This window comes from Carya illinoinensis, chromosome 9 (assembly GCF_018687715.1).
Source record: "Carya illinoinensis cultivar Pawnee chromosome 9, C.illinoinensisPawnee_v1, whole genome shotgun sequence".
NCBI lineage: Eukaryota > Viridiplantae > Streptophyta > Magnoliopsida > Fagales > Juglandaceae > Carya > Carya illinoinensis.
The window spans coordinates 9,254,210-9,276,321 of NC_056760.1; the positions used below are offsets into that span (position 1 = coordinate 9,254,210).

A 22,112-nucleotide genomic window follows, 5' to 3' on the forward strand; every position below is an offset into this window, starting at 1 on the left:
GTGTCTTTTCTTTAGATAACAGGTATTCATTCAAGGTAGCAAATTTATTACCTCGCAATATAGATATCACTATGTCCCAAACATTGTTCCGTTCGACGTTGGATTCATTTTAATATTTCTAAGAACCAAACCAAACCAACCTGAGAGGAATTGCATAACAAGCTTATTACACATATATGAAGTCTCATTTCTCAAGTAACAATATGCAGCATATAGTGTTGGTATTCTATGACATATTATAAGAGGAGATCCTAATTTTGGAGGTCGAGTTGTTGCACTCACTCTATCGAGGGTATACTTCAGTAATCATTGATTTATCGACAGACAATGGAATTGACTTGCTCGTAGATCTATCTGACTCCAGCTCTTTGGTCGGCATGCTTGACTGATTCAATCTATCTTGGAGGAAAAATGCTGGCTTTTCAGGTGTTGGCAAAGTAACAGTGTAACTCTCAAGCATGACAACTATTGATGCCATTGTTGGTCTGTCGTCTGGATTTTCTTGAACACAAAGTAAGCCAATATGGATGCATTGAATCACTTCATTTATTGCGTACGAATCTTCCAAAGTTGGATCCAATAACTCAAAGGATGTCCCGTTGCTCCAGTGTTTCCAAGCCTGCATCAAGCAGTCAATATTAATTCTTGGTTTCAACAAAGAAAAGAAACTTCAGCATATGTTCTTCATACTCACATAGGTCAACAGGTCCACAGCAGCGTCCGATTCATAGAAAGAAGCGTTGTTTTTGCCACTTAATATCTCTAGTACTAGGACACCAAAACTATATACATCGGATTTCGCTGAAAACTGTCCTTGCATTGCATATTCTGGAGACATGTAACCACTGCAAACATATCAACAATGTTACTAAGTGACTATGAAATTACAGAATTATATCTGATACCTGTGTGTATCATCAAGCCAATTGGGTTCTACTGAAAATGTAATGCATTTATTATATCTAATGTGTAACAATGTATGTATCTCTAAATTATCCATTAAAAAAAAAAAACTATATATCAAGTTTTTTCAGTTCACGATGACCTGTTTTCTTTCTGTTTTTTCATGAGATTGATTTGTTAGGAAGACAAAAAATAGTAAAGTTCATTAATTTCTAGTAACTTTCTTTATCTAATACTTACTATGTCCCGACAATACTATTGGTATTTCCTTCAGTTTGGTCAACTCCAAAAAGCCTTGCCATACCAAAATCTGAAATTTTTGGATTCATATCCTCATCTAACAGTATGTTACTGGCTTTAAGATCTCGGTGTATGACTTTAAGGCGAGAATCTTCATGAATATAAAGGATTCCTCGAGCAATTCCTCTAATAATCTTGTATCGAGTTGGCCATGTTAGGTGCTGGTCGGAGACAGAGATGAAACTAAATGAAAGGAGAGACAAAATTTAACGTGGTTCGGCAATTGCCTACGTCCACAGCTGCTGTGATTTCACTACGAAATGATTTTTACAACAAATTCTCTCTCTCTGTAAACTCTCTCTTCTCACCCACTTGCATTCACTCTTCTTTCTTCCGCACACCCACTTCTCTTCTTCACTCTATATTTTGCACAATTAAGCTCTCCTATTTATAGGAGAGCAATCCGTGGGTTGCATCAATTAATGCACTAGAGGATTGATTAAACTAGTGAAGTGGGTTGATTAAACTAGAGGATAATGGTGGGTGGGTGCCTAAGCCACTAGTTATTGTCTAGTGCACAACCCACTAAGCCACTAGTTTATTGTCTAGTGCACAACCCACTAAGCCACTAGTTTATTGTCTAGTGCACCACCCACTAAGCCATTAGTCATTGTCTCCAATCATAACAATCTCCCACTTGGAGACAAATGAGTCTACATATCTTCATAGCAACCATCACAGCAACTTCAAGTCATGCCTTTAAGTACGGAGGCCAACTGAAGCTACACACAGCTTCAGTTTGTCAGCAGTAACCCCTTTTGTGAGCATGTCTGCTGGGTTCTCTACTCCTCGAATCTTCTCAAGTATCAGTTGTCCACTATCGAGAAGAGATCAGATAAAATGGTATCGCAACTGTATGTGTTTTGTTCTGGAATGAAAGGCTGGATTCTTTGCAAGAAAAATAGCACTCTGACTATCACTGTACAGAATACCTTTTTCATTCTTCTTTCCCAATTCTTCCAAGAATGACTGCAACCAAACCATTTCCTTCCCTGCTTCAGTTATAGCAACGTATTCCGCTTCTGTAGTTGAGAGAGCAATAATCTTCTGTAACTTAGAAGCCCACGATACAGCTGTACCACCCAGCGTATACACAAATCCAGTAGTACTTTTTCTGCTGTCAACGTCACCTGCTAAATCAGCATCTACATATCCCTGTAGTTTTAAACCTGCTTTCGTAAAGCATAGTGACGTATCTGAAGAGCCTTGTAGATATCTCAAAATCCACTTGACTGCTTCCCAATGCTGCTTTCCTGGATTACTCATGTATCTGCTCACAGCTCCCACTGCTTGTGCAATATCTGGCCTTGTACAGACCATGGCGTACATAAGACTACCAATAGCAGATGCATAGGGAATTATGTTCATGCATTCTTGCTCTTCCTCCGTCTTTGGTGACTGATCCTTAGTTAGTCAAAAGTAACTAGCTAAGGGTGTGCTCACTGGTTTTGCTTTGTCCATGTTAAACCTTCTGAGCACCTTCCTCACATACTCCTCCTACGAGAGCTTAAGAGAATTATTAGTCCTATCTCTAATAATTCTCATACCAAGGATTTGTTTTGCAGCACCCAAATCCTTCATCTCAAACTGCTTTGACAACTGCTTCTTCAGTTTATTGATCTCCTCGATGCTTGATCCTGCAACGAGCATATCATCCACATACAACAGTAGGATAATATAAGAGTTGTCAAAATTCTTCATATAGCAACAATGGTCAGCCTGTAGTCTTGTAAATCCATTACTGCACATGAAGTTGTCAAACTTTCGGTACCATTGTCGCGAAGCTTGTTTTAGGCCATACAAGCTCTTCTTCAGTTTGCAAACTAGATTCTCTTTTCCCTTCACTGAGAATCCTTGTGGCTGGTGCATATAGATGTCTTCCTCCAAATCACCATGAAGGAATGCAGTCTTCACATCTAACTGCTCAAGATGTAGATTCTCTGCAGCCACAATTGCCAACACTAGCCTGATCGTGGTCAACTTTACAACTGGGGAGAAAATATCTGTATAGTCGACACCTTCCTTTTGTTGAAACCCCTTCACGACCATTCTGGCTTTGTAGCGCTTGCTACCATTGTGCTCTTCTTTAATTCTGTACACCCATTTATTGTGCAAAGCCTTGTTGCCTTTTGGAAGCTTGGTTAGCTCCCATGTCTGATTTGACATCAGTGACTCCATTTCATCTTGCATGGCTTTCTCCCACTTGATCGAATCTTCAATTTGTAGAGCTTCATCATAACTTTCCAGTTCACCACTATCTGTTAGCAAGATGTAGTATAGAGATGGTGAGAACCGCTGTGGTGGCCTAATTGTCCTTGAAGATCTTCGAATAACAGTGAGTGGTGTAAGTTGTTCGATCTGTGGATCATCATTCTCTTGATCCTCGTTCTGATCAGTATTGACTCGAGTAACATCAAAGTCAACAACCTCAGGTTTCTTTGGCTGCTCCTCAGGTTCAGCTTGTGACCTAGTTTTGTACAGAATCTGCTCATTGAAAATCACATTTCTACTTCTGATGATTTTGCGATTTTTATCATCCCAAAATCGATAGCCAAATTCTTCATCACCATAACCGATGAAAAAACATTTTCTGGATTTGGCTTCTAACTTGTTACGATCAGTAGAATCTATGTGAACATATGATACACAGCCAAAAACTTTCAAATGGGAAAGATTTACCTTCTTTCCGCTCCAGACTTCCTCTGGTAGATCGAACTTTAAGGGAACTGAAGGTCCCCGGTTAATCAAATAGGCTGCAGTGTTAACTGCATCAGCCCAAAAACATTCAGGCAATCCTGAATTTAGCCTCATGCTTCTGGCACGCTCGTTGAGAGTTCTGTTCATGCGTTCAGCTACGCCATTCTGCTGGGGTGTCCCGGGAATAGTCTTTTCAAATCTAATCCCATTTGCAGCACAAAATTCTTTAAACCCTCCATCGATGTACTCTCCGCCATTGTCTGACCTCAGACATTTCAACTTCAAGCCTGTTTCATTTTCAACCATGACTTTCCACTTCTTGAAAGTGTCAAATGTGTCAGATTTATTTTTCAAAAAATAAACCCATACTTTCCTGCTTGAGTCATCAATAAAAGAAACATAGTACCGCGATCCTCCAAGAGAAGCGACTGGGGATGGCCCCCACAAATCTGTGTGCACCAACTCCAACTTTGTAGACTTTGAAGTTCTGCCATTTTTCAAGAAACTAACCTTTTTCTGTTTCCCAAAAATGCAACCTTCACACATGTCGAAATCAGTTGATTCCAACTTTGGTAACTTCCCCTTGGATAATAGTACTTTCATTCCTTTCTCACTTATGTGACCAAGCCTTTGATGCCATAGGTTGGCATTTGCGTCAACAATTGCAACAGTATCTCTAATGCTTGAAGTCATGTATAGAGTACCTGTTTTTGTGCCTCGAGCTACTACCATAGCTCCTTTTGTTATCTTCCACGTGCCACTGGTAAATAGTACCGAGCGCCCATCAGTATCAAGTTGTCCTACAGAAATCAGGTTCCCCATGAGCTTGGGAACATGTCGCACCTTCTGTAGCAACCATGCACTTCCATTGGGCAGATTAATTTGTACATCTCCCATGCCTTCGATTTCCAACGCTTCACCATCTGCTAAGTACACCTTCCCGAAATCACCAGTGACATAATTCTGCATGATTTCTCGGTGTGCTGTAGTGTGGAATGAGGCTCCTGAATCTAACACCCAAGATTCAATTTGGTTGTCGATTGAAAGGAGTAAGACATCTTGGAGATCTTCTGTTGTGGCATTAGCAGAGTCATGCTCAATCTTCTTCTTTGCTTCCTTGCAATTATTTCTGAAGTGGCCAATCTTGCCACAATTCCAGCACTGTACTTGTTTTCCGGACCTTGATTTACTTCTGCCTCTTCGGGACTTTGACCTGCCCCGATTTGAACTTCTACTAGCTCCTCTACCTCTTGTCTCGAGGTTTAAGGCAGAACTGGAAGTTGATGCTTCTCCTGTATCTCTCCTGCGAACTTCCTCGCTAAGAATATGGTCCCGGATTTCTTGATACTTCATCTTTGTTTTGTCATAAGAATTGCTAACAGCTGTTCTCATGGCCTCCCAGCTTTTTGGCAATTGAGCCAAAGCAATCAGTGCACGTACTTCATCATCAAATTCAATCCCCACTGAAGCTAATTGATTGATGATGGTGTTGAACTCATTCAGATGCTGAATAACTGGAGTTCCTTCTGCCATTCTCAAGTAGAATAGCTTGTACATCAAATGCACTTTGTTATTGGCTGATGGCTGCTCGTACATGTCTGATAGAGCTTTCATCAAATCTGCCGTGGTCTTTTCCTTTCCCACATTGTGTGCAACTGATCTTGACAGTGTTAGTCGAATGACTCCCAACACTTGTCTATCAAGGAGACTCCAATCTTCATTGCTCATGTCATCTGGCTTTCTTCCTAGGAGTGGAAGATGTAGTTTCTTCCCATAGAGATAATCCTTTATCTGCATTCTCCAGTAGCCATAGTCTGTATCGTCAAATTTCTCGATACCAGCACCTTTAGCTTCTTCTCCAGCCATAACTTTACAAATGAATTCAAATTTGAATAAACAAAGATCACCGTTGCGTCCGAAACACTCGAATTAGTTGAAAACGAGTCCGGAATCGTCAAAATTGGATCAAAATTGAGTTTAAATAGGCCAAAACAGTTTCAGCCAACCAGAGTGCGACAAGTGGCAGTCAAACGGCTCGGCTCAGTCAAACGGCTCGGCTCATCTTCTCGGGGCCCGTGTGGGCTCCTCCGACCTCCGTTTCCGATTCCGTTTGCGGCAACGGATTCGTCTTGATGCAAGGAACACCCTGGAGTTGTCAAAAATTGATTTTGAGCAACTTGAATTTTTACCGTAGAAATGAATAGTACCTCACTAAGTAAGTTCCCAGGAAAGATTGGAGGGTCACAATGGACACACTTAAAATTTCCAATCTCCTAGACAGAACCTCCTTAGACTGTACGTATTCACACTACCACACCAAAACTCCACCCCAAAAAAAAAAACCTAGTGGCTCTTGATACCAGTTGTTAGGTGCTGGTCGGAGACAGAGATGAAACTAAATGAAAGGAGAGACAAAATTTAACGTGGTTCGGCAATTGCCTACGTCCACAGCTGCTGTGATTTCACTACGAAATGATTTTTACAACAAATTCTCTCTCTCTGTAAACTCTCTCTTCTCACCCACTTGCATTCACTCTTCTTTCTTCCGCACACCCACTTCTCTTCTTCACTCTATATTTTGCACAATTAAGCTCTCCTATTTATAGGAGAGCAATCCGTGGGTTGCATCAATTAATGCACTAGAGGATTGATTAAACTAGTGAAGTGGGTTGATTAAACTAGAGGATAATGGTGGGTGGGTGCCTAAGCCACTAGTTATTGTCTAGTGCACAACCCACTAAGCCACTAGTTTATTGTCTAGTGCACCACCCACTAAGCCATTAGTCATTGTCTCCAATCATAACAGGCCAATCCAATATTCTTTGCTTGTCAGGTCCTACAGATCATCGAAATTCAACATTCGGATTAGAATAGAAGAATCAGAGTACTTGCACTACTCTATCTCTTGCATCTTCATGAGTTCCAGTATGCTCTTAAAATGAACCCTTCTTTTATGAATTTGATCCTCAAATTACTGACGTGTTAATATCAGTCATTTGAGGATCGTATCATGAAACAGAGGACATTGGACAAATGGCTAGAAAGGACAGACCAAACAGAAAATAGTCAAGGCTTTTGTTGGGCACAAATTGGTAGACGAGCATCTTTTCCCCCCTTTCCAAGCAAAATCCCAATAGCCTCACAAGGTTTCGATGTTGAAGCTTGGCTACCACAACAATTTCATTCTTAAATTCCTCTGCGCCCTGTTCAGAACTTCCCGAGAGCCTCTTTACAGCTATATCTTGTCCATTGGGAAATGTACCCTGATAATGTAGTTCAACGCAATCAGAATAGATAAATAGAATCCATAAATTCCCCACCTCAGAAGCACTGAATAAATCAACAGTAACAAGAAATGCGTAATTCCTACCTTGTAAACCTCACCAAATCCACCTCCACCCAGCTTGTTATCATCTGAGAACTTGTTTGTGGCATCCTCAATTATGGTAAAATCAAATTGCAAGGACTCGACAGTTGTAATCTCATTGGCTGCTATGCACACAAAATGCCTTAAAACATTGTTGGAAATTTTAGCTGTGCAGGGAAGCATATAAAAAAAATACTTCTTTTGAGTATCACGTGCTTGCAATTCTTTGTTATTGTGTGTGTGTGTGTGGGGGGGGGGGGGGGGGGGGGGGGGTATGTATGTGAGTACGTGCTTGCAATTGTTTGTTAATATATATTTTTTTCTCTGTAAGTGTAGAAACAGAGAACAAAAAGAACAGAGAGGTGATCCAATCACCTAGAATCAAGAAATGAAATTGAAGATATTAAAAGAATGAGAAAACTTCATATTAGTTTCATGTTTACATCAATATATATAGCTGATCTGTCCACTATATTCTGCAGTTGATCTGTGTACCCTAACAATTAGGGATCTTTAGTACCATATCGTATGATGAAACCAAGAACTAGACTGTCTCTTCTTATTCTCGAATTTATTATATTTTCATTCATGCACATTTTCAATATTTCAGTGACTTCCATTATCTAAACTTACATATTTTTTTGAAAAAACACTCAAATAGAAAAGTTATGGATTCAGTTATTACCAACAAACATATAAAAGGATTACACTACAAGAAAAGTTTCCAGACATGAGGAAATTACACGTTGGATAAATTCAATTCAATAATTATGAATTGTTTACCATTTTCCTCGGGTAGAGCATTGGGCTTCTTCTTTCTTGCTCTCCTTCTTAAGAAGCAGTAGCTCACAGAGATGATCACCAGAGAGACAGCAATTGAAGCAACAATGATGACAATTGTTAGCGTCGATATTTCTTCTTTTCCTGCATAAATCAATCATAATGTTTTCATGAGTATGCCAAGCTGTACAGTGTACAATAGCTGTTGGCATCAACAATGTACAATCTTATATTATAACTTGTAAGAAGTTAAAGTCCATCTTAAAGCAAAAGGTAGTTGAACTTCAAGGACAAAGAGATTCTTAACTTATCCGAAAATAGGTAAAGAACTTCATTTTAGCTAAAAGGATTCAGTACACAATGTCAACCGGTGGCTATTTGGTTGCCAACCCATCATTTTGAAATTGAAATGTATCGTACCAATTTATTTAAGTTTCTCAAAGCATGCTATTATGAAGGATGAAGGACGAAATCATGATTTCTCTTTGGGAGAGACCAAAGCATGAATCATAAGATATATTAAACTCTTATCCATTTAGGTTGGGTTTAAGTGTTGAGAAATGTTAAGGTATGTTATGAATGGTAGTGAAAAAGTAGATAGAAAGTAATAATAAAATAATGAATAGTAGTGAAGTATGCTGAAAAATGTTGAATTACTTACCCAAAAGTGTTAACAAAGTATAAACAAAAGAAAAGACACAATATAACTTTTTTCTCAATGTATTTCAATTTCGACTTGGAACTGTTAGCAACACCGTGATAAATAACGAAAAAATATGCAGAATGCAATACAAAGGATCTCATGAAAGTTATAAGAACACTTTCTTTGTAAATAATAAGAGTATAGTTTTTGCTTGCAGAAATGGATTTTCCCTCCATTAGTCGATCTAATTTTGCCTCAACAGTATTCCTTTCACAAGGCGAATTCCCTTCCAATATTGTACCAAATGGAATGTGCATGTAATGGCTGGCCCAAAACCACTGACACAGAAATTAATGATTGTAAGGCTGGGTCTTTACCACGTCTTATTGTTCCGATTATTTTCTATAAATTGCCTCAAGTAAGAAGAAAATAACCATATTCACTAAAATCAATAGGGTATATATCAGAACAAACTACAAACCACGTTGGATCTGAAAGAGAAAAGTTCAAAAGTTGGCACTAAAGCTTACTTTGGTTTCATCGCATTTCAACTAAATACTATTAAAAAAAATAAACATTTTTTTATTTTAAATTTTTAACATTTTCATTTAATTATTACAATTTTTTCAAACTTCTAAATAAAATAAAATAAATAATTCAACTTTTTCAGATTTCAAAATAAAAATAATATTCTAACCCTCTTTTAATTTTTTATAATTTTTTTACTTAAATTTTTCTCTCATATTTTAAATTATAAAAATCTTAATTCAAACTATTACAATTCTATTTATAAATTTCTAATTTCATCTCGGTAACAATTCAAGGCCCAAACTTTCACCAGGTCAATCCTGTCCTGATTTATGAAGCATGCATGCCATTAGGACTATAAATGAACCAGTCTATTCGATAGTCCATTTGGTACTTGCTCGGTTAAACTCGAATCGAACTTGACTCGAGAAAAAAAAAAAAAAAAAAGCTTGCTCGTGAAAGCAGATACCCGCTCGATTTGTAAATTACACATACCCGACAAAACTTGACTCGGCTAAGGCTCATTTAGGTTCGCTCGTTTATGCTCGAGTCGACTCGTTAGCTCGATTCGATTAAAACCCATTCATATATTGATAAATATATACATGCACCTATGCATGTATATATGTATTAGTTAATAATATAAGCATACCACTTTTATAATTAAATATATAATATGTATTCTAATTACTTATGTCTATATAGTGAATATACTTCATAGGTATATTTTTTAATTTGTATAATAATTAGTCGATAAAATTTAATAATTTCATATACTAGTATGTGGCAACTATATATGAAATAGATATATGCTATCATATTAAGTGTATGTATTTATAATATATGTAGGTATATAATATATTGTTATTTTAGATCAATATTAACTAGTTAGATATTAATTATTTTTTAAAAATTTTATAATTTAATAGAGGTTCTACTTGTTAGTTGTATAAATTCGATATTAGTTCTTTTATTTATTTATTTAATTTATTAATTATTAAATTTTATTAAAAAAAAAACAATTCAAGTTCGAGCTCGGCTTGACTCGAATTCGTTTGTGGGACGAGCTCGAGTTAAGATTTTAACTTGTTGAGTCGAGTTCGAACAAAAATTTTAAAAAAATCTCGAACTCAGACTCGAACCCAAACTCAAATATTTTAAATCGAACTGAGCTCGACAAACCAAAAACCGACTCGATTTACCTCGATTACAGCCTTACATGCCATCGTATTAGAATGATATATATCAATGAAAAACACTACTATATTAATATATGAAAATTGCTAGTAAATTCTGATTTGACCTTTCGGTCTAAAGACAGTACCTCGTGCCGGAGGAAGGAGCACACGTGTCGGTGTCGGTGCGGGTGCAGCGACTGATTGTGTCAAGTAAAATGGGTATGTTTCGAACCTAACGTTGCAACTTGGACTCAGAACTCTACCCCCTTCCTTCCGATCACGTGAACAACAATTGCGGAGGCCCGTGATGGCTTTCCGAAGACACGTACTGCAATCAGAGCTATTTATGTCCGGGGTGCACTGGGCAAGACTGTATAGGGTTTGCAACTCCTGCAATCCCGAAGCATTTGTGACCTCCTTCACGGCAAAGTTCTTAGCACGGGACGTAGCATTTGCGGCCCGAGGCACCAAGTCATTCAATGTGGATACCACCAGCCGACGGAACTGATCTGGCTGTGCTGCATCCCTCGCGTTACACAAAAAATCTCTAGGTGTTTCCTGCATGGTGGAGAAGAATGACTGGTTTGAGTAACGTAACATGCATTCATCATACCATATCACGGCCACTCTTTCCACAGGGCAGTACATCGGAACAATCTCTTTGGCGGCGAAGGCCACGCAATCTCGACAGACATCTGTGCTGAGGTCGCCACGGCAGAGGAAGAGGCCGTAAGTTGAAGTTTCAGGAGTTTGGCCGGCGGTAGCGTTGTAGAAACCACCTTCACGCGTGGCATTTGAGGAAAGGAAAGAGAGCAGGTGGCTGAGGTTAACTTGGTAGGTGCTGTTTGGAGTGTAAGTGGTATCATTTGGGCATATATGCTTTCTGTAATTTGGTACTGCTGCACTGGTAAGGTTAAGGAAACCGAGCAAGTATAGAACCATAATTAGGATCATGGGGACGTCGAAAGAGAGCAAGCCCATTTCTTCTTCTTTCTTCTTTAATTATCAGTATCTTGGAACGTGGAAGAGGGTTAGGTTTATAAAGAGTTTCAATTTTCTGATCTTTCTTCGAAAATGCTTGCTAGGAATCACAATATATAACGAGATCAGTGGCGCTACTGGACACGTTTACAATTACATCCCAGGACAAGGGGGTTGACCCCCAGACTCCCAGTCAATGGTCAAGCCGCGTCTTTTATTTTTTCTATTTCCTGACCGGCAGAAAAGAAGGTTGAGACGTGGAAAATAAGGCATGGGAAATTAAGAAATAAAGTAGATTCGCCATTCGTGGCATTTAAGGCAAAGTAAGTGACGTAGAATGAAAGTATATAAATGTTGAATGTATACCTTCATTTAAATAATGATTTCAACTGTTTGACGGGGTACGAATATTTTGATCTTAGATTTTTATTTTTATTTTTGATCAAACAAACTCGGATTTCATTTCACTGAGTGATAATTGAGCATGGCTCATTACAAGGTTTCTCCTTTGCTACAAAAGATAATAACTCAGCAGGAACATCTTCCATCCAGTAAAGTTCCTCGTCCCTCTGTATACCACTCTTTGCTAACAGATGTGCTAAAATGTTTCCTTCTCTGTAGATGGATTGAACTGACCAAGAAGGTCTATGTGATAGTACTTCCTTCATATCCATTACCTGTTGATCTATCCACCCACAATGGTTATCTTTGCTATTAACTGCTTTTGCTACATTCTGTGCATCTCCTTCGAATATGACTCCTTGCAAGTTCATTTCAGCTGCCATCTCCATAGCCTTCCATAATGCTAGTGTCTCAGCTACTTCGATTTCCCCCATGAACTTCCTTGCAGCACCACAGGAAAACATCACTTCCTCATCCCGATTCCTTGCTATCACCCCTACTCCCATCATTTTTTCTGCTTTGTCAACTGAGGCATCATAATTTATTTTTATGTATCTTTCATTTGGTGGCAACTACTTTGTAAACCTTCTGCTTGTTCCCAATCTTCTTATCTGTCCATTTTGGTTTTGTCTTGCTTCCTGGAATTCATTCCGCATCTGTTTTGCCTTTTTGATTACTGGACTTGGTCCTTCGAATCTGTTATCAAACACAAGTCTATTTCTTCTGTACCATATGCCAGCAAAAATGGTAGCTACTGTCTCCAACTGCTCCTTGTCCAGATTCTGCATCAGCTTCTTCCATAGTTGCATGAAATCTGTCTCTTCACCACTAGATCTCTCAGCCCATACATCACTGGCAGCTGGACAGGTACATAAAACATGCTGCACTTAACAAGCAAATGACTGTTGGATTAAGCAATGAAGCAAAAAACAGCAAACCAGCAGCAGGAAAACAGAGAAAAACAGAGGAAAATATAAGGTATTTTCTGAGAAACCTCAATCCTACTGTTCACGGATTGATTCTAAAGGTTCTGCCATTCATCTTCCATTAATCATGCTTATAAAGACTTACATACAGACTTACAAAATACATTAATGCAGAAATACAACTTCCCAAACCAGCTAACAATAGCAAATACTAATAATAGTAAACTAGAAAACTGAAAAAATTCTGAAAACATAAATTAACTTCAATACTCCTCCTTAATTTATTTTTTCAGTTACCCCAAGCTGTGATCTATGAAACGGAAACTTGTCTCTTGAAAGTGCCTTTGTGAATATATCAGCTAGCTGCTCCTCTGACTAACAAAACTTCAAAACAATTTCCCCACTTGATTCTACTTCACGCAAGAAATGATATTTGATTGCTATGTGCTTAGTTCTACCATGCTAAATGGGATTCTTGGCAATTGCAATGGTTGATTTGTTGTCACAAAAAATTTCAGTAGATTCCTCCTGTTCTTCCCCATATCTTCAGGTATTCGTCTCAACCAAAGAGCTTGATTTACTCAACCTGCAGCTGCCACATACTCAGCTTCTACAGTGGATTGTGCCACATTGCTTTGCTTCCTCGAGCTCCATGAAAACATAGCTGAACCCAAGCCGAAACAATAACCTGAAGTACTCCTCATGTCATCAGTTGAGCCTGCCCAATCACTATCAGTGAATCCAACCAGCTTTGTTCTTGCAGCTTTCTCATACCAAATGCCAAAATTGATTGATCCTTGCAAATACCTCAAAATTCTCTTAGTGGTACTAAAATGAATTTGACTAGGACTTTGCATAAACCTTGAAAGCAAGCTAGTGGCATATAGTATGTCAGGTCTGGTGTTGCATAAGTATGGCAAACTTCCCACTAAACTTCTATATGTTGATGCATCCACCTTCTTCCCATCATCTTCTTTTCTCAATTTTTCATTTGGAATTAATGGTGTTGCTACTGATTTACAGCCAACCATATTAAATTTTTTCAACAAATCTTCAGTGTATTTCTTTTGAGAACAGAAAATCCCATCATTTCCTTGACTTACTTCCATGCCAAGAAAATAATTCATCTTTCCCAAATCACTCATTTCAAAGCTGGCCATCATATCTTCTTTAAATGTTTTAAGCATTTCAGCATTGCTTCCTGTAAAAATCAGATCATCCACATAAAGTGATACAATAATCAAATCATTGTTGTTTTGAGACTTTGTATACAATGTAGGTTCACTTTTACTCCTCCTGAAACCTTGCTCAATGAAGTATTGATCAATTCTTCCATACCAGGCCCTTGGAGCCTGTTTTAATCCATACAAGGCCTTTTTCAGTTTATAACCTTTACCTTCTTCTTTTTCAAACCCCTCGGGTTGATCCACTTAGACTTCTTCTTCCAACACCCCATTTAGAAAGGTTGACTTCACATCTAATTGCAACACTTTCCAGCCCTTTTAAGCAGCAAGTGAAACCAAAGCTCTAATGGTGTCCATCTGAGCAACAGGAGCAAAAGTTTCATTGTAGTCTATTCCATATTGCTGCACATATCCCTTAACAACTAGCCTTTCTTTGTGCTTCAATATAGAACCATCCGGATTTAATTTTGTCTTATAAATCCATTTTACTCCAATAACATCCTTATTTGTAGGTTGAGGAACCAACTCCCAAGTGTTATTCTTCTCAATCATCTTAATTTCTTCTTCCATAGCTTTTTGCCAAACCCTTTCTTTTGATGCAGCAACAAAGCTCACGGGTTCATGAGTGGCATAGTTGCATTGCTCATACACTTCACTTAGCAGCCTTGTTCGTCTTATGGGAGATTCAGGAGATGATTCTTCATCACTATCATCTGAATACAATTGAGAATCCGTATGGCTTCTATTTCCAATTTTCCAGGTTGCTGAAAAACACTTTCTTCAACTGTTTCTTCTTCTCTTATCTCAGTTAAAGACTCGAATGGTACTTCAACATTTTTTTGAATTACTTTCTCAGCTTCCCAATCCCAAGAGGCATGTTCATTGAATTTAACATCTCTACTTATCACCATTTTTCTTGTTTCCAAGTTAAAAACTCGAAAACCCTTTGAAACTGTGCTGTAACCCACAAAGACTTCTCTCTCAGCCTTCTCTTCCAGATTAGTTCTTTTTTGAGATGGTACATGGACATAGCACATACAACCAAACACCCTTAAGAAACTTGCAGAGGGTTTTACTCCACTTCAAGCTTCATAAGGAGTCTGTTTTTCCACAGCTTTTGTAGGTACCCTATTTAGCAAAAATACAACAGTATTTACTGCTTCATCCCAAAATTCCTTGGGTAAATTTTTCTCATGTAACATGCTCCTAGCCATCTCCATAACTGTCCTATTTTTTCTTTCGGACACTCCATTCTGTTGAAGAGAATAGGCCACAGATAACTGATGTTCTATCCCCTCAGCTTCACAAAATTTTTCAAATTCTTTGGAATTGTATTCAGCACCTTGATCACTTCTTAGACACTTAATTTTGTGACCAAACTGATTTTCAACTAAAAGTTTGAACTTTTTAAATATTCCAAAAACTTTAAATTTTTCATGGAGAAAATAAACCCAAATCATCCAAGTAAAATCATCTATAAAAAGAATGAAGTACCTGTTGTGATTGTGAGTTGGAGTTCCCATTGGACCACATACATCATTATGGACCAGTTGCAATTTTTCTTCGGCCCTCCAGCTACTCTCGGATGGAAATGAAAGCTTATACTGCTTTCCAATCATGCAACCTTCACATACTTCAGTTTCTTTCTCCAAGAGAGGTAAGTCTCTCATCATCCCCTTTTGATGCAATAATCTCAAGGAATTGAGATTGTAATGCCCAAATCTTTGGTGCCATAACATTGTTTCATTAACAATGGCTGCCATAGCATTAGAAAAACTCCATTGAATAGGAAAATTCCTACTTCTCCCCATTTTTATTTCAGCCAACTCCACCTTATTCTTTTCATCATAAATTCTGCACAAGTTATTTTCAAAACTTAAAGAGTAGCCATTTTCCATCATTTGGCCTACACTCAATAAGTTTTGATCAAGAGATGGAACTAAGAGCACATCCTTGATGAGTTTGGTACATTTCTTTGTTGAAATAGCTATTGTCCCCTTGTCTTTAGCTTTAACGAGCTCTCCATTGCCCATCTTCACTTTTATTTTAACTGAAGTATCCAAGCTAGTGAAAATGCCTTCATCAGAAGCCATGTGATTGCTGCAGTCACTATCAATAAACCAGATCTTCTCTTCTTGAGTGAGGGCTTGACAAGCAAAGAATAAATGCTCGTTTTCCTCCTTCTCTTCTGAATAATTAGCTTGCTGATTTTTCTTGTACCTGCAATCCTTTTCCACATGCCCAAATTTTTTACAATTCCAACATTGTAGTTTCCCGGCATGATAACAATTTTTCTCCAAGTGGTTTGTTTTTTTGCAAATGCCACACGGTGGAAACTCTCCCATCTTTCCTTTTAACTTGCTTTCCTTTTGAGCTTGATCCAAATTTTTGTAATCCTTTTGAGGCTTCCTTTTATAATCTTTTACTTTCTTATTCTTCAGATTCACTTTGGATTGAAATGCATGCTCTAAAGTATCATTATTCCTTCTAGCCAACCTTTGTTCATGGGCTTGGAGAGATCCCATTAATTCAATAACTGAAAGTGTTTGCAGGTCTTTTGACTCTTCAATGACTGCTACTACATGATCATACTTCTCGGGTAGACTAATCAAAATCTTTTGAACTATCTTTTGATCAGTCACTTCTTCATCTAGAGCACGCATCTGATTTACTAGATCAATTAATCTAGAGCCATACTCTTTTACTACTTCAGATGCCTTCATTTTCAAGTTTTTAAACTCCCTTCTAAAGCCTTGAAGTTTGATGATTTTTACCTTGGAAAAATTGATTCAGACACTACCTGTTGAAGGATGAACAATGCTTTAGCATCCTTAGTGTTTTCTTGCTTGGATTGAGTTGAAGCCGAGGCTCCTTCTGCAGGAACTGTCATCCCCTTCTCAACTACATCCCATAAATCTTGAGAGATGAAGTAAGTCTTCATTTTAATGCTCCAATACTCGTATCCTTCACCACTGAATACAGGAACTGGTGTTGATGCTCCAAAAGCAACCATCAACCCTCAAACGAACCTGGTTAGCTCTGATGCCAATTGTTGGATTAAGTAATGAAGCAAAAAATAGCAAACCAGCAGCAGGAAAACAGAGGAAAATATAAGGTATTTTCTGATAAACCTCAATCCTACTATTCACAAATTGATTCTAAAGGTTCTGCCATTCATCTTCCATTAATCATGCTTATAAAAACTTACATAGAGACTTACAAAATACATTAATGTAGAAATACAACTTCCCAAACCAGCTAACAATAGCAAACACTAATAATAGTAAACTAGAAAACTGAAAAAATTCTGAAAACATAAATTAACTTCAATAATGACCTCCATACTATTTAGTGCTAATACAAATATGGAAACAAAGAGAGATATTTCATAGTGAAGGCACTGTATTGTGTGGGGATTATGGAAAGTATTTGGGGCTTCCAACAATGATAGGCAGGTCTAAGTCTCACACATTTGAAGTGATAAAGCAAAGAATATGGAGGAAAATCCATAGCTGGAAAAATTCTTTACTATCGTCAGCTGGGAGAGAAATTATGACTAGAGCAGTACTGCGCACAGTCGATACCAACCTATACAATGAATGTCTTCATGTTACCAAAAAGATTATGTACAGACATCAATGCTTTGATATCAAAATTCCGGTGGAAGAACAGCTTTGAGGGGAAGACTATATATTGGAGGAAATGGTCCGAGATGGGAGAGAATAATGTGGAAGGTGGGATGGGGTTTAGGGAAATTGAGGTGTTTAATAGAGCATTGTTGGCCAAGCAGGGGAAATTGCAAATGGACCAGGACTCTTTGGTTGCAAAAGTGGTTAAAGACAAATATTTCAAAAGAACCCAGTTCATAGAAGCAAAACTTGGAGTTAGACCATCTTATATGTGGAGAAGTTTAATGGCAGCACAATCTATAGTGAAGGATGGATTGACATGGAGGGTAGGGAATGGGAAACGAGTGGCAATTTGGCATGATGAATGGATACCCCAACCTGTTTCACATAAAGTCAGATCTCCCGTTAAAATGCTATCAAGAAGATGCAAAGGTGGCAAAATTAATTAATGAGGAATGTCATAGCTGGAAGGAAAGATTAATAGAAGAACTATTTGATACAAAGCTATCCAGATTTGTAGTATCCCATTGAGTGAGAGAGGTGGGGAATACAAAGCTGTTTGGGGGCATACAAGAGATGGAAGATATACAGTGAGAAGTGCATACTATGCAGAAAAGAAAAAGGCAGAGGAAGAGGTGGGTGGGGGGGGGGGGGGGGGGGGGGGGGGGAGTGTTCGAACTGGCAGGTGACAAAACAGATGTGGAAGTCAGTGTGGAAATTGAATGTGCCAAGCAAGGTAAAACATTTCCTGTGGAAAGCTTTAAACTCGATACTGCCCACAAAATTGAGTCTATTAAGAAGGAAAGCTGTGCAAGATGCAATATGTCCTAAATGTCCTGTTTCCAGCACTTCCGAAAATTTTTTGCCCCATCTCGCTTAATTCAAGCCTTGCTGACGAACTTAAATGTTATAGCAACAAAAAATGAATGACACCTTCCACGTAACGCAACATGCATTTGTCAACCTGAAAATGTTACATCTGTACGTTGGAGCGAGCATATATTCGCAAACAATATTGACAATTAGACACTATCGACAAGATCAGACCCAGTGATGATCAAAATAAATAAATAATTGTAGAGTGTCTCAGGCCATCAATGGAAACTCTTTAACAAGTGGAAACAAAATAAAGGATGTTAATAACTGGTTATTTATGTCTTAATGATAATGTGGTTCTAGGCAGAAGTAGAATGATTCTGAAACTGACGGCATGTTATGTAAACAGAAACTTAAGAATTGAAACAACATGACAAGAAATTCAAGAAGTCAACAAATTTAAAATGAAAAATTCTACTCTATACATATCACAGAGAGAGAGAGAGAGAGAGAGAGAGAGAGAGAGAGAGAACAATTCTACCAATATTAAAATATTAATAAGATAAGAAATCAGCCCACAAGTCTGACTTCATGGCTGAAGCTTGATATGTGCATGTAACACGTGTACGCACGTATAAAATGTGGATTAATTAGTCATTTGATTTGGTAAATTATCTTGAATTCTAATTACAAGGGACCATGCAAGGGACCAGAAACTCTTCAATGTCCAATCAATAGAAACTGATACTTTTATTTATTTATTTATGCACGCACACGATTAAAAGCAGCCATTTTACTCGTTCAACATACACGGAGCAGGATGGTAATGTACCTACGCTCTTATGTAGGTAGATCGGCCCGAATCAACTTAACAAGAGTTTCAGTCCTCGGAATTTCCGGTCCTCTAGTTAAGTTGCCTTTAGCAACTGAGTATTGGAGGTTATACAGAATCCAATGCTGCTCACAGTTCAGTAACAGATACTTCGTTGACAGTGCATGACATTGATTTGCTTGTGGATTGATCCCCCTTCGGCTCCTTAATGGTAGTTTTTGCTCTGTTCGACTATGAAGCCAATATGCTGTTTGTTTAGGCGGGGGCAGAGCAACAGAGTAACTGTTTAGCATTAGAACTACCGATGCTATTGTCGGCCTGTCAGCTGGGTCATCCTGTACACTAGGGCTGAGCACCGACACAACCGGAGTCGGTATCTGGGTCGCCCGACTCCAACTCCGACTTTGCCGGAGGCCGAGTCCGACCTCCGACTCCGGCTCTGAAGGGTATATGCTCCGCTCCGGCTCCGACTTCGACTTGTCGGAGCGGATTCGGGATGGAGTCGGTGAGAAATTTTCAAAAAAACAAACCCAAACGACAGATTCGGCGCAGGGGGAGGGGAGTGAATCAAAACCAAAAAACAAAAAACCAAATCAACACCAAAACCAAAACCATAACAGAAAAGAGAAATCAAAGAGTGAGAGAGAGTGATTCGGCGTAGGGGTAGGGGAGGGAATCGGGGGGGTGGGGGGGAAGAGGGGGGGCCGGGAAACCTAATAATAAGGTTTTGAGATGAGAGGTGAGAGAGATCGGGATTCCGGCGCAGGGGGAGCCGGGGAGGGGAGGGAATCGGGGGGGAGAGAGAATATGAGATGAGAGGTGAGAGAGGCAGAGAGGGATTCGGCGCAGGGGGACTCAAAGGGGAGGGAATCGGGGGGGAAGAAGAGAAAAGGGGTGGGGGGGCAAAAAGATCTAATAGAAAACACTGAAACGGCGCCGTTTGGGGCTATTTTCACCCCAAACGGCGCCGTTTCAGTGACAGAATTTGAAAAAAAATAAAGGGTTGCGTGAAACGGCACGCAACCCAGTTTTCAATAACGGCGCCGTTTAGCACTTTCTACTTCTAAATTCTACTTCTAAACAATAAAAATAAATTAATAAATAATAAGTGAGTAAAAATATATTTTAAGTTAGTAAAAATAAAATTAAGTAACAATTTAATGTGTATTATTTAATTAACTCACTAAAAAAATCACTAGTTAATTATTACTTTATTAATTATTACTAACTTAGAGAGTTATATATTAGAAATTTGACAACTTTTTTTTATTGTTGTTATATCCAAGGGAATATATTTAAATAATTATGTAATTATTTTGTGATATTAATTTAATATATATTAACTAATAGTATACTATTATATATATTATATATTAGTAATATACTAATACTAATACTATTAGTCTATTAATATATAGTAAATTAGTAATATTTATTAACTTATTTACTATAGTCTATAACAAATAACTAGATGTAATAACTAGTAACTAATATATTTATTAACTTATTTACTATAGTCTATAACTAATAATAACTAGATGTAATAACTACTAACTAATAATATGTAATAACACTAGTTACACTAGCACTAATAGATAATAATTTAAAGATATTAATTTAATATATATTAACTAATACTATACTATTATAATTTATATATATATATATTATATTAGTAATACACTAATGCTAATACTATTAAATTAGTAAATTAGTAATATTTATTAACTTATTTACTATAGTCTAATAACTAGATAGTCTAGATGTAATAACTACTAACTAGTAACTAATAATATGTAATAACACTAGTTACACTAGTACTAATAGATAATAACTTAATGATATTAATTTAATATATATATATATAACTAATAGTATATTAGTCTATAGTATAATAGTAAATTAGTAATATTTATTAACTTATTTACTATAGTCTAAACTAATAATAACTAGATGTAATAACTAGTAACTAATAATATGTAATAACACTAGTTACACTAGTACTAATAGATAATAACTTAAAGATATTAATATATTAGTAATTTACTATATACTAATAGTCTAATACTATTAGTCTATTAGTATATAGTAAATTAGTAATATTTATTAACTTATTTACTATAAGTTTATAACTAATAACTAGTGCGAATTACTAGTATATTATTGAATTTAACTAATGATTTTAATATATAAGATATAGTTATATAAAATCTATATAATCAATTTTAATTTTTATACATTAGTATTAAATGCTATTATAAATTTATTACTTATATATTAGTGTTATATGTTATATTATACATTAGTATTATAATGTTACATGTTATTAAGCATTTTAGTATTTATACATTAATATTACATGTTATTATATTTATATTTATATGATTAATATATAGAAAAACACATTTATTATTTATAAATTATGTACATTAGCGGAGCGGAGTCGGAGTCGGAATAGGGAGTTGGAGTCGGAGTATCGGAGTCGGATCGGAGCGGAGTCGGAGTCGGATCTGCCTGGCCTCCGACTCCGACTCCGACTCCGACTTCCCACCGGAAAAATCCTTCGACTCCGACTCCGACTTGTCGGAGCCAGAGCGGAGTCGGAGTCAGATTTTCAGATTTTTGCTCAGCCCTACTGTACACAGTAATCCAAAATGGAGACATCTAATGACTTCATTTATCGAGTAAGAATCTCCCAAGGATGGATCCAACAACTCCAAGGGTGTTCCGTCCCACCAATGTTTCCAAGCCTGCAACAATTGCTCAAGTAATGTTCTAATGTTATTCTCTTCCTCCCCAAATGGATGTGATGATGTTTGCATTAAAATGGAAAAATAAAATCAGAATATTTGGTTCATGCTCACATAGCTCAATAGATGTCCAGCACCATCTGATTGAGAGAAAGAACTGATCTTCTTGTGATGCAGGACGTGGATACAGTCAACG

General features: G+C 37.4%; 1 protein-coding gene across 2 annotated transcripts; it reads right to left on the minus strand.

Moving 5' to 3' along the window:
• Positions 1–23: 23 nt before the first annotated feature.
• LOC122276568 (cysteine-rich receptor-like protein kinase 25) lies at positions 24–11,498 on the minus strand. Of its 2 annotated transcripts, none has more exons than XM_043086394.1 (8): positions 10,543–11,498; positions 8,051–8,191; positions 7,271–7,389; positions 6,953–7,163; positions 6,711–6,736; positions 1,144–1,355; positions 695–845; positions 24–619 (listed from the first exon to the last, which is right to left on the minus strand). In XM_043086394.1, exons 1-8 carry the CDS (start codon positions 11,375–11,377, stop codon positions 284–286), a joined length of 2,031 nt encoding a protein of 676 aa, XP_042942328.1. In that variant the 5' UTR covers positions 11,378–11,498; the 3' UTR covers positions 24–283. The 2 variants fall into 2 exon arrangements, with proteins under 2 accessions (XP_042942328.1, XP_042942327.1); XM_043086393.1 differs by having other exon boundaries at positions 7,271–7,392.
• Between the last annotated feature and the right edge of the window lie 10,614 nt (positions 11,499–22,112).

What these genes read in the sequence shown, in the direction of transcription:
- LOC122276568 (XM_043086393.1), bottom strand. Translation starts at nt 11,377, where the DNA reads ATGGGCTTGCTCTCTTTCGACGTCCCCATGATCCTAATTATGGTTCTA. An exon ending in ACAAGCAAAGAATATTGGAT is followed by an intron (nt 1,356 to 6,710) that starts TGGCCTGTTATG and finishes CAGCACCTAACA; the next exon opens with TGGCCAACTCGATACAAGAT. An exon ending in CTGTGGACCTGTTGACCTAT is followed by an intron (nt 620 to 694) that starts GTGAGTATGAAG and finishes TGCTTGATGCAG; the next exon opens with GCTTGGAAACACTGGAGCAA.